Source organism: Mesoplodon mirus, assembly GCF_964341445.2.
Source record: "Mesoplodon mirus genome assembly, chromosome: 12".
In the NCBI taxonomy this organism is placed as follows: Eukaryota; Metazoa; Chordata; class Mammalia; order Artiodactyla; family Ziphiidae; genus Mesoplodon; species Mesoplodon mirus.
The window spans coordinates 7,440,354-7,454,423 of NC_138988.1; the positions used below are offsets into that span (position 1 = coordinate 7,440,354).

At 50.5% G+C, this 14,070-nt stretch overlaps 2 protein-coding genes across 4 annotated transcripts in view; one reads left to right on the top strand and one right to left on the bottom strand.

Annotated features, from left to right (window-relative positions):
• Positions 1–2: 2 nt before the first annotated feature.
• Positions 3–11,168, top strand: TADA3 (transcriptional adaptor 3). Its single transcript, XM_082637393.1, has 10 exons — positions 3–556; positions 676–733; positions 1,440–1,672; positions 3,039–3,289; positions 3,409–3,514; positions 5,004–5,145; positions 5,237–5,340; positions 6,582–6,691; positions 7,979–8,164; positions 10,603–11,168. The coding sequence occupies exons 3-10, from the start codon at positions 1,466–1,468 to the stop codon at positions 10,793–10,795; spliced, it is 1,299 nt and encodes a 432-aa protein (XP_082493519.1). The 5' UTR covers positions 3–556; positions 676–733; positions 1,440–1,465; the 3' UTR covers positions 10,796–11,168.
• The window catches only part of OGG1 (8-oxoguanine DNA glycosylase), a gene marked incomplete at its 3' end in the record, with an annotated part of 40,405 nt that continues 34,509 nt past the window's right edge, over positions 8,175–14,070 (bottom strand). For all 3 annotated transcript variants that reach the window (XR_014295426.1, XR_014295427.1, XR_014295428.1), the window contains one exon: positions 8,175–9,186. The remainder of the gene's footprint in view (positions 9,187–14,070) is intronic.

Genomic DNA, 14,070 nt, shown 5'->3' on the forward strand with positions numbered 1-14,070 from the left:
GGACTGTCTTGGTAGTTTTAGGCTCCTGAAGTGTAGAGTCACTACTCAAGCTTCTCCCGTTACCCATGGAGCTCTTGCTTGCGACTCTGGCCGTCTTGTCGTCTTTGCCGCCTTCTTCCCTCATAGTCATGCAATGGTGCAGCCCGGCCTCAGGTTGGGCACCATATTAGGACAAGGCGAGGCGGAGGAGCCCTTCGATCCTTCCGGTTCTGCGCCCCCATCCTTTCTCCGGGTCCCTCCTACCTGCAGGCTTTGGGGCTCGACGGGACTAACTGCCCGGCAGAGAACCCGGCCGCCGAGCCCCGCCCCCCAGCGCCGGGCTGTTCCCTAGGGTCCGCGCGAGGCATACCCTCTCCACCCCACCTACAGCGGGCTCGCTTGCTGCCCGCAAACCTCCATCCTCCGAAAGACACAGGGTCTGGCCCTCGCGTCTTCCCGCCCCCGCGTCAACTGCAGGGGCCCCGCACATAGCCAGTTCCGGGGCGGTTGCTCGCACCGACCGGAACTCCCCGCCCCCTCCCGTGGCCGCGGGGCCGTGGGAGGCAGCAAGGAGGAGGTAGAGGGGGCGGAGGCCGCGGTAGGGTGTTCTTAGAGGACTGGGACCCTAAAGGCGGGACATTGGGGCGATCCATGGGTGGGGCCAGCCATTAACCAGCCGCACTTTTTCTGTGCCAGGCACTGAACTGAGCTCTTGACGGGCATCATCTCTTAATCCTCAGAACATCCCTGGGAGGTAGGTACTATTGTTACCCCATTTTACAGATTCAGACTATGGGGAAACAGACTCAAGCTTCTTTTGCCCTATTTTACGGATGGAAAAACCGAGGCTCAGGAGAGTTAATCAACATGTTCAGGGCTACATAAATAGAGATTGGTCAAGCCTGGGCTTGAATCCAGATATATCTGGCTTACCAGCCCACGTATTTTACTATCGGGGCAAAGAGAAGGGGCAGAGGTGGGGAGGGGCGAGACAAGGAGAGGCTGGGAGGCACAAAGAACATTAAGATAATAAGTATGGGATGCTTGGAACTCTGGGGCTTTGCAGAATTCAGGAAGAGTGGAACTGCAGGGAAGAGCATCAGGAAGACAAGCGTAGTATATCATGGCGGTTAGGGGCACAGACTCAAAACTATCTGGATTCAAATTGCATGTTGGTAAGCTTGGACGTGAACCCACACTTGAAGAGTCTCAGTTTCCTCATCTGTAAAATGGAGATGATAATGGTCCCTGCTCATGGGGTTGGGTGAGGAATTCAGTGAGAAGCCAGCAATGTGTCTGCACCTCACTTGGCACACAGTAGGTGCTCTACGAGTACGAGCTGTGCCGTCAACCTTGTCAATAGGTTACTGAAGCCTGACTTTCTCCTGGATGGAAGGAGCCCTTGGGCTTTTCTTGTACCACTTCCCCCCACCCCCCATCAGTGGTCCTTTCCTCTCCAGCTCCACAGCGTCCCCTATCCTGGGCCATGAGTGAGCTGAAGGACTGCCCCTTGCAGTTCCACGACTTCAAGTCTGTGGACCACCTGAAGGTCTGTCCCCGCTACACAGCAGTGTTGGCCCGCTCTGAGGATGATGGCATCGGTATCGAGGAGCTGGACACTCTGCAGCTGGAGCTTGAGACCCTGCTTTCTTCTGCCAGCCGACGCTTGCGGGTGCTTGAGGCCGAAACCCAGGTGATACCCCACAGAGGGTACATCACCAGGGATGGACTGTGACAAGTTATGGGTTAGCCTCATCTGCTGAGGCCTGGGTTACAGGAGCTTAGTGGGGAAGAGAGAGACCCAAACTGGGCTTGCGTGACATGGAAAATATGCAAGAATGTGCATGATCCTCATACACTGCGAGATTTCCGATTCACTAAGCAACTAGTGACCCTCACTCCTCACAATGTTCTGGGTCCTGTGCTAGTCACTAGAGAGAGGTAATTAGGACAGTTCTGGCTTTTGGGGAGTTTGCCAACTAAAGGGAAGGGCAGGTCAGACAAGTACCAGGAGAAGTCCTGTTGTGGTTAGGAGTACTGGGGGAACTGGAATGGGGAGGCCTGGATTTGAATCCTGACCTAAGCGCTTGCTAGCGTTGCTATTGCCAATGCTAAATTCCAACGCTTGCAAAAGTTACTTCCTGCCTCTGAGGATCAGTTCTCCATCTGCCAAGTGGGCTGGATAATAGGAGCTACCTCAGAGCTTTTGTGAGAATTAAAAGAAAGACTTTTTGCAAAGGCTCAGCCCAACGTCTCACACTAAATAAGCATGTTAAACATTATTTATTGGTATGACTCATTATTTCTATTTATGGCATAAATATTCTCTGAGCCCTGGGTGCCAGATGCTGTGCCAGATCCTGGGGACCAGAGATGGCTAAGATGAACTTCCTGGTCTCCAATAGCTTATAATCTTCTTGAAGAGACAAAGTACTCTGTTTATTCTAGTTATGACCAAACAACACGATTGGGCCTACAGTGGAGGCACGAAGTACCCGATACCCATAGAGGAAGAAGATGCCATTTTAACTGGACTTCAGAAGATGAATAAAATTAACTTGTGGTCCCTGGGAATCCACTGAAGCTTTTTGAGCGGGGCTGTGGCACAATCAGTTGTATTTTAGCATCTAAGAAGCTGGATAACTGATTCGGAAAAGGCTTCCCAGTTGTGATGACATTTGAAGTAAAGGTTTGCTGGGAGGCATGCTTGCTTCCACCAGAAAGTTACCACCAGCGTATTTTCCTAGGGCTAATGTGCACTGAGATGTGATCTACTTGTTTGAACTGCCTAATGCTGTGTGACCAGCTTGGGTGCTACGGAGGTGAATCAATACAGACAAACAAGTGAATGGAATGATGAGAAATATATGAATAAAATCCTGTGAGATGGGCACAGAAAAGGAGCTGAGTTTTGCAGGATGAGTAGGCGTTTGCTAGATAAAAAGGGGAGGGGGAGAGACTTGGCGCCTTCTTGATTTCTAGACCCTTGTTTTTAACCGGGAGACAGAGTTGTCCTGTGTCTTCCCTTCTCCCCCTCAGTGACAGTCTCTGAATTTCAGATCCTCACCGACTGGCAGGATAAGAAAGGTGACCGACGATTCCTGAAGCTGGGTCGAGACCATGAGCTTGGTGCTCCCCCCAAACATGGGAAGCCTAAGAAGCAGAAACTGGAAGGGAAGGCGGGACATGGGCCAGGCCCTGGCCCTGGGCGACCCAAATCCAAAAACCTTCAGCCCAAGATCCAGGAATATGAATTCACTGATGACCCAATTGACGTGCCACGTATCCCCAAGAATGACGCCCCCAACAGGTTCTGGGCCAGGGGACATAAATGGGCCTTGGGATTTGGGTATTGGAGGCTGTGGAAGGGCCCGGGGCTTAGGCTGGTGGGGCAGGGGGCACCCCGTCAGGCTCTGCTTCTCTCTGCAGATTCTGGGCTTCGGTGGAGCCCTACTGTGCCGATATCACCAGTGAGGAGGTGCGCACGCTAGAGGAGCTACTGAAACCCCCAGAAGATGAGGCTGAACATTACAAGGTAGAGACCCCAGGCCTAGATAGACGTGATGGAGAACAAGAAGGCTCAGAGGTGCCTCAGCATCAGAGATCGCAGTGCTGTACATCATCTTCCTTCCCTGCCTAGCCTCTCGTCTGTTCCATTAACGCACCCAGACACCCAGGTTCTTACTCTCAGCTTCCTCCCTTCTACCCCATCCAAATGGTCACCACGTCCTAAGGCATCTTCTTCAGTGAGATCCTCCCTTTTTCTCTCATTGCCATCCCCTCTGCTTTGGCTCAAGCCTTCATCAGCTTTTACCTTAACAGCCTCTTAACACTTTCTTCCCTCTAGAGCAGGGGTCCCCAACCCCCGGGCCGTGGACCGGTAGCGGGCCACAGCCAGTTAGGAACCAGGCAGCACAGCAGGAGGTGAGCGGCGGGCGAGCGAAGCTTCATCTGCCGCTCCCCCATGTGCTGACGTCACCGCCTGAGCCACCCCCCGGCCCCCCACCCCAGTCCATGGAAAAACTGTCTTCCACGAAACCGGTCCTGGTGCCAAAAAGCTTGGGGACCGCTGCTCTAGGGGGACTCTCTTTTTTTTAACATATAAAAATTTATTTTTTATGATTAAAATAAAAAAGGTTCCATCAAAGAACATGTAGAAAATACTGAAAAGCATTGGTGGGGAATTCTCCCATAGGTCAGCTGTCATGATAGGATGTGCTCATGACATGGCCTCCGCTGGCTCCCGTTACCTACAGAATCGAGTCCAAGCGTCTCAGCCCTTGGTGGCACAGCCCCAGTGCCCCTCTCCAGTTTCCTTGGCCACACTCCCTCTCCACTGCTGTATTTACCAGCCCCCCCAAGCACCTTGCCCTCACTCCAGGCCCACACAGGGTCCTTGCTCGTCTCTGGGCCTCTGCACATGCCCTTCTCCCCTTGGCAGACTAACACCCTTCGAGCCCCTGATCGCATGTTACTGCCACCACGATGGCTTTGCAGACTCCCCAGCAGGTTGGTCTGTCTTTTGTGCTGCCACAGCACCTTGACCTACCTCTGTCACTTCACTTGTCTGAATTTTTAAAAAATTTATCGGAAAAGATAATCCATACAGGCAGTAACAAGTTCAAGCAATGCAAAAGATATTTTCCTCTCAGTTCTGACCCTAGGCTCTATAGTTCTCTCTAGAGATAACAGCTGTCAACGGAAAAGGTCCATGTACACGCACCATTCTGCACCTTACATCTTGGAAATTGTTCTGTATTGCCGTCTGTGTGTTTCAGTTCCGTACGTACCTGGCTTCCTTACTAGACTGTGAGTGTAGAGATTTTATCTCCTTTATCTCTTCTCACCTGTACCAGGCTCAGGCCTTGGCCCTGGGCTGGGAACTTGGAAAGACAGGTAAATGAAGCAATGAGGGATGAACGAAGAGCCTGTTGGCAGTCCCAAGTGCACAGAGAGCCCCTGACACCCCAGGCACGACTGGCCTGTATTTACTGCTTTGGGACCGGATGGGATGTCTCCCACAGATCCCGCCCCTGGGGAAGCACTACTCCCAGCGCTGGGCACAGGAGGACCTGCTGGAGGAGCAGAAGGACGGGGCCCGGGCAGCAGCCGTGGCTGACAAGAAGAAAGGCCTCATGGGGCCACTGACTGAACTGGACACGAAAGGTAGGCCCCTCACCTCCCTGCCCACCCCAGGCCAAGACTTCAGTTCCTAGCACTTCAGCATACCTGTCCACCCCTTCTCTGCCCGATTCAGATGTGGATGCCCTGCTGAAGAAGTCTGAGGCCCAGCACGAGCAGCCGGAAGACGGATGCCCCTTTGGTGCCCTGACACAGCGACTCCTGCAGGCCTTGGTGGAGGTGAGCACCCTAACCCAAAATAAGAACTGTATTCACTGTTTCAATGTTTAATTTTTATTGTTTATTGAAGTACATTATACATTTAGAAAGGTACATAGATCATAAATGTACAGCTTGATCAGTTTTCACAAATGAGCACACTTGTACAGGTAGCCCCAGGACCACAAAAGAAAACATCATCAGTATTCTTTTTTTTTTTTTTTATCATCAGTATTCTTGAAGGCCCCTCTCACGCCCCTCCCAATTTTTAACCTCCCCACAAGGTAGCCACCACTCCACAGTTACTTTTGCTGAGCGTTGGCTAAAGGCCCCGTGCAAGGGGCTTTCTACACATCCTCTCGTTAGAGGCAAAGACAGTGGTTAACCCCATGTTACACCCAACAAGGTTGAGGCTCAAAAAAAAGGAACTGTTTGCTTGAGGTCACACAGCTAATACATAGAAGCAGGACTCAAACCCCAGGTTCAGGGTCCCTTTATTTATGCCTGCTGGCTGCCCTTAGGCATATTTCTTCACCTCTTGAGCCTCAGTTTCCTGGCTGTCTCAAACATGATAGCGTCTTTCTCTCCCACGTCTTTCTGGGCACACGTTCCAGATTGGCTGAAATGGGGGTAGGGGGACATCTCCGTCCCACACCATCAAGACAGAGACCCCACGTATGCTGGCTTTGCTGTCTTAAACATGCCTTCTGCACCAGGTCATTCCAAGTGTGATTGCCACTCCGAGCCCACAGAAAAAGAGCAAGGAGGAGTGTGTGAAGGCCGTGGCCAGCTGTGGCTCTTATCTCTTCTAATCACTTTCCACTGGAGAGAGTTTGTCAGATGACCACCCCTGACTGCAAGGGAGGCTGGGAAGTGTGGTGTATCTGGGCAGCCGTAAGCCCAGCTACTGTGGAAGAAAGGCGAGAATGGCTTTTGGACAGCTGGCAGCCTCTGCCGCAGCATGCTTAGTGCAGGTGCCTGGTGCATTGCAAATGGTTAACATACCTTAGCTCTTCTCATTACCATTGTTGAGTGTTACCGTCACTCTTTTGTGCTCCCTTCTTTTGGTATCAGTACAAAAAAAAAGAATTTTTAAAATGATCAAAGTTTTTGAGAGTCAGTTTGGGAAGACTTCCCACAGAGGATGGGATGAGAAAAAGATATTTCTGGTATGTGAAGACTGTCCATGTAGGTCAGAGTGGGGCAGGAAAATGGTAATACTATAGCTCTTTCTCCCTCCATCCATTTCTGTGCTCTTCTAGGAAAATATTATTTCCCCCATGGAGGACTCTCCTATTCCGGACATGTCTGGAAAAGAATCAGGGGCTGACGGGGCAAGCACCTCTCCCCGCAATCAGAACAAACCCTTCAGGTGAGTGACATCCTGTCCACACCTCACAGTCTGGCCTCTGCTTCTGTTGACTTTTGTCCATCCCAGCATGGGTGGTCTTCATTAATAGAGAGACTGAGGACATTTTGATGAAGACCAACAGAAGTCAGCTGTACGTGCTGGGCCAGGATTTCCAAATGCACAGGCTTAGTACAGGGTTTTCATCATGGCCCTGTTCTTACTATAAACAACCTAAATGTCCACCTGGAGGAGACTGGTTGACTAAATTGTCGTAAGTCCATATGATGAAATAACTTGCAACTATTAATCGTATTAGAGAAATATAGTTAACTGACACGCAAAGATGTAAACAACAGAGTGATAAGTGGAAGCTGTCCGTTGTAGCACAATACAGACAATATGATCCTATTTTTACTTAAGATATATTTAAATGTTGGTACGTGGTGGGGGAAAGCTAAAATAATACATTAAAAAAGTGGGAATAGGGCTTCCCTGGTGGCGCAGTGGTTGAGAGTCCGCCTGCCGATGCAGGGGACACGGGTTCGTGCCCCGGTCCGGGAAGATCCCACATGCCGCAGAGCGGCTGGGCCTGTGAGCCGTGGCCGCTAGGCCTGTGCATCTGGAGCGTGTGCTCTGCAACGGGAGAGGCCACAACAGTGAGAGGCCCGCGTACCACACACAAAAAAAAAAGTGGGAATAATATGTAACAAAATCCGGAATACATATAGTATTTATATAACAACATAAAATACATATTTTTATGTATATAATGTAACATGGTAAGAAGATGATAATATATATAATAGTAACAGATAACAAAATAGTGATTCTTTTTGGGTCGTTAGCATTGTAGGTTTTTCTGTATTTTATATTACATAGCATATCGATTATCTGTTGCTTATGTTTACAAGACCAGATGTGTCTGTCTCTTTCTTTTTTTTTTTTTAAATTATTTATTTTTAGCTGTGTTGGGTCTTCGTTGCAGCAAGCGGGGGCCACTCTCGTGGCCTCTCTTGTTGTGGAGCACAGGCTCCAGACGCGCAGGCTCAGTAGTTGTGGCTCACGGGCCTAGTTGCTCCGCGGCATGTGAGATCTTCCCAGACCAGGGCTCAAACCTGTGTTCCCTGCATTGGCAGGCAGATTCTCAACCACTGCGCCACCAGGGAAGCCCCCGTCTCTATTTTTTATGTGTAGATAGATAGAGAGGCAGTGCCCAAAGAGAAAGGAAGGTGTTCACTAACCTTGGGCACCTCAGAGCGGTCCCCCTTGCAGGCTGGCCCTTGAGCTGAGCACTGCCTTTCCCTGCAGTGTGCCGCATACCAAGTCCCTGGAGAGCCGCATCAAGGAGGAGCTGATCGCCCAGGGCCTGCTGGAATCTGAGGACCGCCCTGCAGAGGACTCGGAGGACGAAGTTCTGGCGGAGCTGCGCAAACGGCAGGCCGAGCTGAAAGCGCTCAGTGCCCACAACCGCACCAAGAAGCACGACCTACTGAGGTGAGTGTGGACAGGATGCCTGGGCCAGGGCGTGGCCAGCGAGGCCTTGGCCATGCTGGTGACCTTCCGGGAGCTTTACGACAGGCTTTCCAAACCCGGCAGGGCCTCTAAATCACCCGGAGGGCTTTGAAAAAAATGTCAGTGCCGGGCACCACCCCACTGGTTTTGTCTCAAACAGATTCTCATTCCACAGACTAGAGCTCAGGCACCTGTGATTTGTTTATTCACTTCTAATTGTGGTAAAAACAAATAACACAAAATTTACCCCCTAAACCATTTTCAAATGTACGGTTCAGTGGTGTTAACTATATTCGCATTGTTGTGTGGTTTATTATTTTTTTTTATTTTTTATCTTTTTGTGTGGTTTATTTTTAAGTCTTTTCATGCTTATTTTCTTTTTCCCCCAGAGTTTTATTGTGAAAAATTTTATACACACAGAAAATCTGACGGAGCAGTACAGTAAATACCAGTATACTCTCCACCTCAGTTTATCAACTGTTAACATTTTCTTGAGCATCTGTGATTACACCAGCCCCTCACCAGGAACTGACCAGTGTTTTAGTGCGATGTCATTCATTTTCTATTCATTCCCATCCATCTTGGTCTGCACTCCTCACAACAAGGGTGCAGGTGGTATCTGTAGGGAGATCATGGTCGTGGCTCCCCTTTTATTGGGGAGATAGAGAAGCAGCCCAGCTAAGTCCCCTTGCTCCTCGTAGGCAGGTGCTGTGTCTCCACCTCACAGAGCCCCAGCAGAGCAGGGCATGCTCATTCATTTGGCCACCTCTGCCTGTCTCTTAAACGTCATGCTGGGTTAGGGAGTGAGGCAGGGCAAAGGGCTTGCAGTCACCACGTGAGCGGCTGGTAAAGACGTGCATCATTAGAAGGAGGAGAAGTTGCTGGCAAGCTGCTGGGGTCTTTAAGGATGAGGGTATACGGAGTGCCTGCCGTGTACCAGGGGCTTCATGTACCCCCTCTTACTTAATCTCTGCTGTAGCCCAGGGAGTAGGTGCTGGTTTTCCCTGTTAACCAAATGAGGAAGTAAAGGCCCAGTGAGATGAGCGCTCTGCTGACGGTCACACAGCCAATAAACAGCTAAGCTGTAACTGGAGCCCAAGGCTGGATCCAGAGCCTCTTTCTAGTTCCCTTTCAAGGGCAAGAAGAGGAAAATACAGATGAAAGAGTACTGAGGAAGGGAAGGGAAGGGGAGGGGAGAGAGAGAGAAGTGGGGATGTGCAGCTACAGAAGTAATGGGCAGTGAAGGAACTAGCTTGGCTATCAGAAGGCCAGTGTGCAGCCCTCAGCCCTGCATGGGTAGTTGCAGGGCCTTAAGCAATGCATCTCCTGCCCTGAGCAGCAGCTTCCCCTTCTGAAAAATTTACAGGTTAGACTAGATAGATCTCTAAGTGACCTTCCAGCTCCACCATGAATTGAATTTATAGGTCAGGTTCCATTCGGAGGGGTCAGTTTGGTATCTCACTCACCTCCTGTAGACCTCAGGCTGTCTAGACCCTTAGGTTGCTCTGGAATTTGGTTGCTGAAGTAAAAGCAGGTCTTCTGCTGGCACCAGAACACTTTTTTTAAAAAAAATTATTTATTTCATTTATTTATTTTTGGCTGCATTGGGTCTTCATTGCTGTGCACGGACTTTCTCTAGTTTCAGAGAGCTGGGCTACTCTTCATTGCGGTGGCTTCTCTTGTTGCAGAGCACGGGCTCTAGAGTGCAGGCTCAGTAGTTGTGGTGCACGGGCTTAGTTGCTCCATGGCATGTGGGATCTTCCCGGACCAGGACTCAAACCCATGTCCCCTGCGTTGGGAGGCGGATTCTTAACCACTGCACCACCAGGGAAGCCCCAGAACACCTTTTAAAGAAGATTGTTTGGAGCAAGCCTGACTTGATTCAGATCTCCTCCTCACTAGTTGTGGGATCTTGGGGCATTTCTTATCCTCCTTGAGCCTCAGTTTCCTCACTGGTAACATAGGAATAATAGTACCTACCTCACAAGGTTGTTAGGAGGATTAACTGAGCTGATATATTTGAAGAGGTAGTACCTGGCACAGGGCGCCATGTAAGCGTGGCCCAATAACTTTGCTTTTTTTTTTTTTTTTTTTGCGGTACGCGGGCCTCTCACTGTTGTGGCCTCTCCCGTTGTGGAGCACAGGCTCCGGACGGGCAGGCTCAGCGGCCATGGCTCACGGGCCCAGCTGTTCCGCGGCATGTGGGATCTTCCCGAACCGGGGCACGAACCCGATGTCCCCTGCATCGGCAGGCGGACTCTCAACCACTACGCCACCAGGGAAGCCCAATAACTTTGCTTTTTGATATGAAACGGTCCACAGGAGTGGCAGCCCTGGGTAGTGGGGTGGGCTCAGTTGGAAGAGGGAGGAGCCCTACTCTGGTGGGCTTCCCATGGCACCTGGCCGGCTGGTCCCCACAGGCTGGCAAAGGAGGAGGTGAGTCGGCAGGAGCTGAGGCAGCGGGTCCGCATGGCAGACAATGAGGTCATGGACGCCTTCCGCAAGATCATGGCTGCCCGGCAGAAGAAGCGGACCCCCACCAAGAAGGAGAAGGACCAGGCCTGGAAGACTCTGAAGGAGCGTGAGAGCATCCTAAAGCTGCTGGACGGGTAGCTCTCACCCCTGCCTCAGGCTGCCTCCCCCTGGCTTGGGAGGGGGAGGCCCACTTCCTTCTTTGGGCTGCCAGAAGCCTCAGCCTGTGGCTGCCTGTCTAATGGCGACAGTCTCTAGAAGCTGTGACCCTTTCCTGAGGTCTTTTGGCCCAGCTCTGTAGAGCCAGGACACGAGAGGCCCTGCTGGGCTGGCCTGGGGCCCAGTCTCTGCTTGGTCCCCCAAGATGGGGGGGGCTTCATTTCTGGGTTGTCCTCATCCCCCTCTTCACCATCTCCCACTCCCCTACCCCTTTCACCCTCAAGGACTTCTCCCTTGTGGTTTTGTAAAGTACAAACTTAAGAATAAAGTGACTGGTGTGGTTTTTTTAAAAAAGCATCCAGAATCTTTGAATGTCTGTTATTGTGGGGTAGGAAGGAACTTGTGTGGGTGGCATAGTTTAGGAGGGCATGCTTGAGGGCTCTCAGCCTGTGGCCACTCGCCTAGGTCATTCATTCAGGGAGAGCTTTCTGAAGATACTTGTGGCCACAGGTAACAGAACACCCCAGCTCAAGGTGGTTTAACAAGGAAGTGTGTTAGCTAGGGGTTTGGCGGTCCTGGGGCAGGGTGGCATCCAGGGTTAGCCAATCCAGCAACTCAACAAGGCCATCAAGGGTCCAGGTGTCTCCACACTCCCACGGTGTCAGCTTTTGCTTAAAGTAAGTTCCCTTCCAGCTGTGCAGTGGCAGCCAGTGGCAGCCAGTAGCAGTTGATGGAGGCCAAATGCTTCCTCATTTCTGTCCAGCACGAGAGAGGGCAGGAAGGCACCAGATGGCTTCCATGCCCACCCAAAAGAGCAAGAAGCCTTTCCCAGACACCCTTGTGTCTCACCAGCCCAAACTAGGTCCCACATGCCCATTTTTGAACCAGTCACTGGCAAGGGATGACTCTAATGGGTTTTAACTACTCTCCATGAAAATGGAGTCAGCTTCCCCACTAAGCCTAAGGCAGTGGGGAGACAAGGTGGAACCCAACAAAGATCTGAAGAGGAAGGGGAAATGGATGCTGGATAGGCCACCAAGAGCATCCCTTCCACAGCCCCGGTTAGAAAGCTAGGCCTGGGAGTCACAGATGAATAAATACACTCGCCTCCCTGCCTCCATTTGTTCCCAAACTATGGTGTCAGAGAGTCGGAGAATAATTTGCAATTTACTGTGGGAAGGTTGAGGTCCACGTGGAGGAGGGGAGGGGAAGCTTCCCTGAGGAACTGACCTATGAACTGAGCGGTAGAGAAGGATGGCCAGGACGGCCAACATTCTTGTATGCCCAGCACCTCTCCTATTGGAGAACTGTCCCCTCCCCGTTCCATGTAGCTCTGTGGGGCTGTCAAACTCGTGGACACAGGACCCTAGCTTGGCCAATCTCAGTCCACCATCCCTCTAGCCACAATGACTGATTCAAAGAGTGGGCATGTGACCCAAGCTGGGCCAATCAGAGGCCTTCCATAAGATTGCTCTATGGATGCGGAAAGAAATCCATTGCTCTATGGATTGCTCTTCCTTTGTATGAAAAACCATAAAATATAAGCTTGAACCACCCAGTAACCCATTTTCCTGCCACATGGAAGAGTCTGCCTGAGAATAAAACCAATACAGAGAAGCAGAGCCAGGAGATGGAGAAGACAGAGTGCTCGTAATGTACCTGGAGCCCTGGATCCTCCATTGGAGTTCAGTTATATCCACCCACAAATGCTTCTTTGGGCTTAATCTAGTTTACTTTGGAGCTGTCATTTGTCAACTGAAGAAGACCTAGTAAAAGCGGATTTTAGCAAAAAGAAGGGTGGAGTAGGGTCCTGCGAGAAAGGACAGCATGAGGATCTGCCTCCTGCTACATGGCGGGGGGGAGGGGTTGGGGTCGGGGGGCACGGCTGCAGATTTTCGGTGACCCACTGACCCTAGCTTGTGTACAGCCTTCTCAGAAAAAACACCCACACTTAATTTCTAAAATTAAGTGCTCAGTAAATTCAGTCCTTTACAAGGCACTGTTAAACTCATTAAGCTACTGAATCCTCTCAACCATCCCTCGTGGTAGGTACTAATAACATCCCATTCACAGATGAGGAAGCTAAGTCAGGAGTTTACATGTGTTGCTTGCTCAAACAATTGATTAGTGGTCGAGCCAGGTTTCAAGCTCAGTTCATCTGACTTGCGCACAGAGCCTCTTTATTACACAATGCATCAGGGCCCCACTTCCTTACAGTCTGTGAATGGTACTTCCAGGCTCAGGCAGTGCACAACATGTACAACCATACATGGCAGCCCTGCCTACAGACACCCTGTTCTTAATTCACTACTCATTTCCACGTCCATTAGACCAAACCATAAGTATGACAGGCGTTGTTAATAGAGTGTTCCAGGAACAGAGACAGATTTGTGGAGGAGGTACAGCTGGGCAGCTGAGGTCCCAAAATTAGGTAGAATTGTGAGAGAGGAAGGTAGATACTATAAATAGAAGGAAAAACCCTAGAAGAGTGACTGGGCCTGATTCATTAGGGAAAAAACTTAACTTTCTTATAGTTGTGAGAATTCTAGTTATTCTAGTTATTCTCTATTGTACACCTACTATCTGCCTAGTACTGTGCTGGGCCCTTTACTCCCATGTCTTATTTGATGCTCACCACACATCTGCAAGGTGAGTAGTAACATCCCTACCCTGCACAGGAGGACATCAAAGCTAAAAAAGGTTCACTGCCTTCTGAGGCTACACAGCCTTGCTGCAGTAACAGCTACCACCATGATAGCACCATCCCTGACAGAGTTGACAACCACAGCAGGACAGGGAGTCCCTTCTTATGGCCATACCCATGTCCGCTGGAGCCAAAGAAGGCTTCCTTTATGGGGTCTGGAGAAAGCTGGGTTCCCTGTGATGAAGGGGAGATTAGTTTCCAGCACCTCAAGGTTCCAATTTTATTTGTTTATTATTTTACTTTTTGGCCGCACCCCACGGCTTGCAGGATCTTATTTCCCTGACCAGGGATTGAACCTGACCCCAGCAGTGAAAGTGTGGAGTCCTAACCACTGGACCTCCAGGGAATTCCCTAGGCTCCAATTTTAATTAGAAACAATATTGACACTTTATCACCAGTTTGGTGAAAAAGTCTTTTGTGTCTTGGCCCTGAAAATCATCCACCAGCATCGATTACCTGAGTCCCAAAGGTCTTACAACTGACTTTCAGAAACACCAGGGTGAGTGAGAACAGGACTGGGTAGAGATTAAGCCCTGGCATAGGGAACATGACC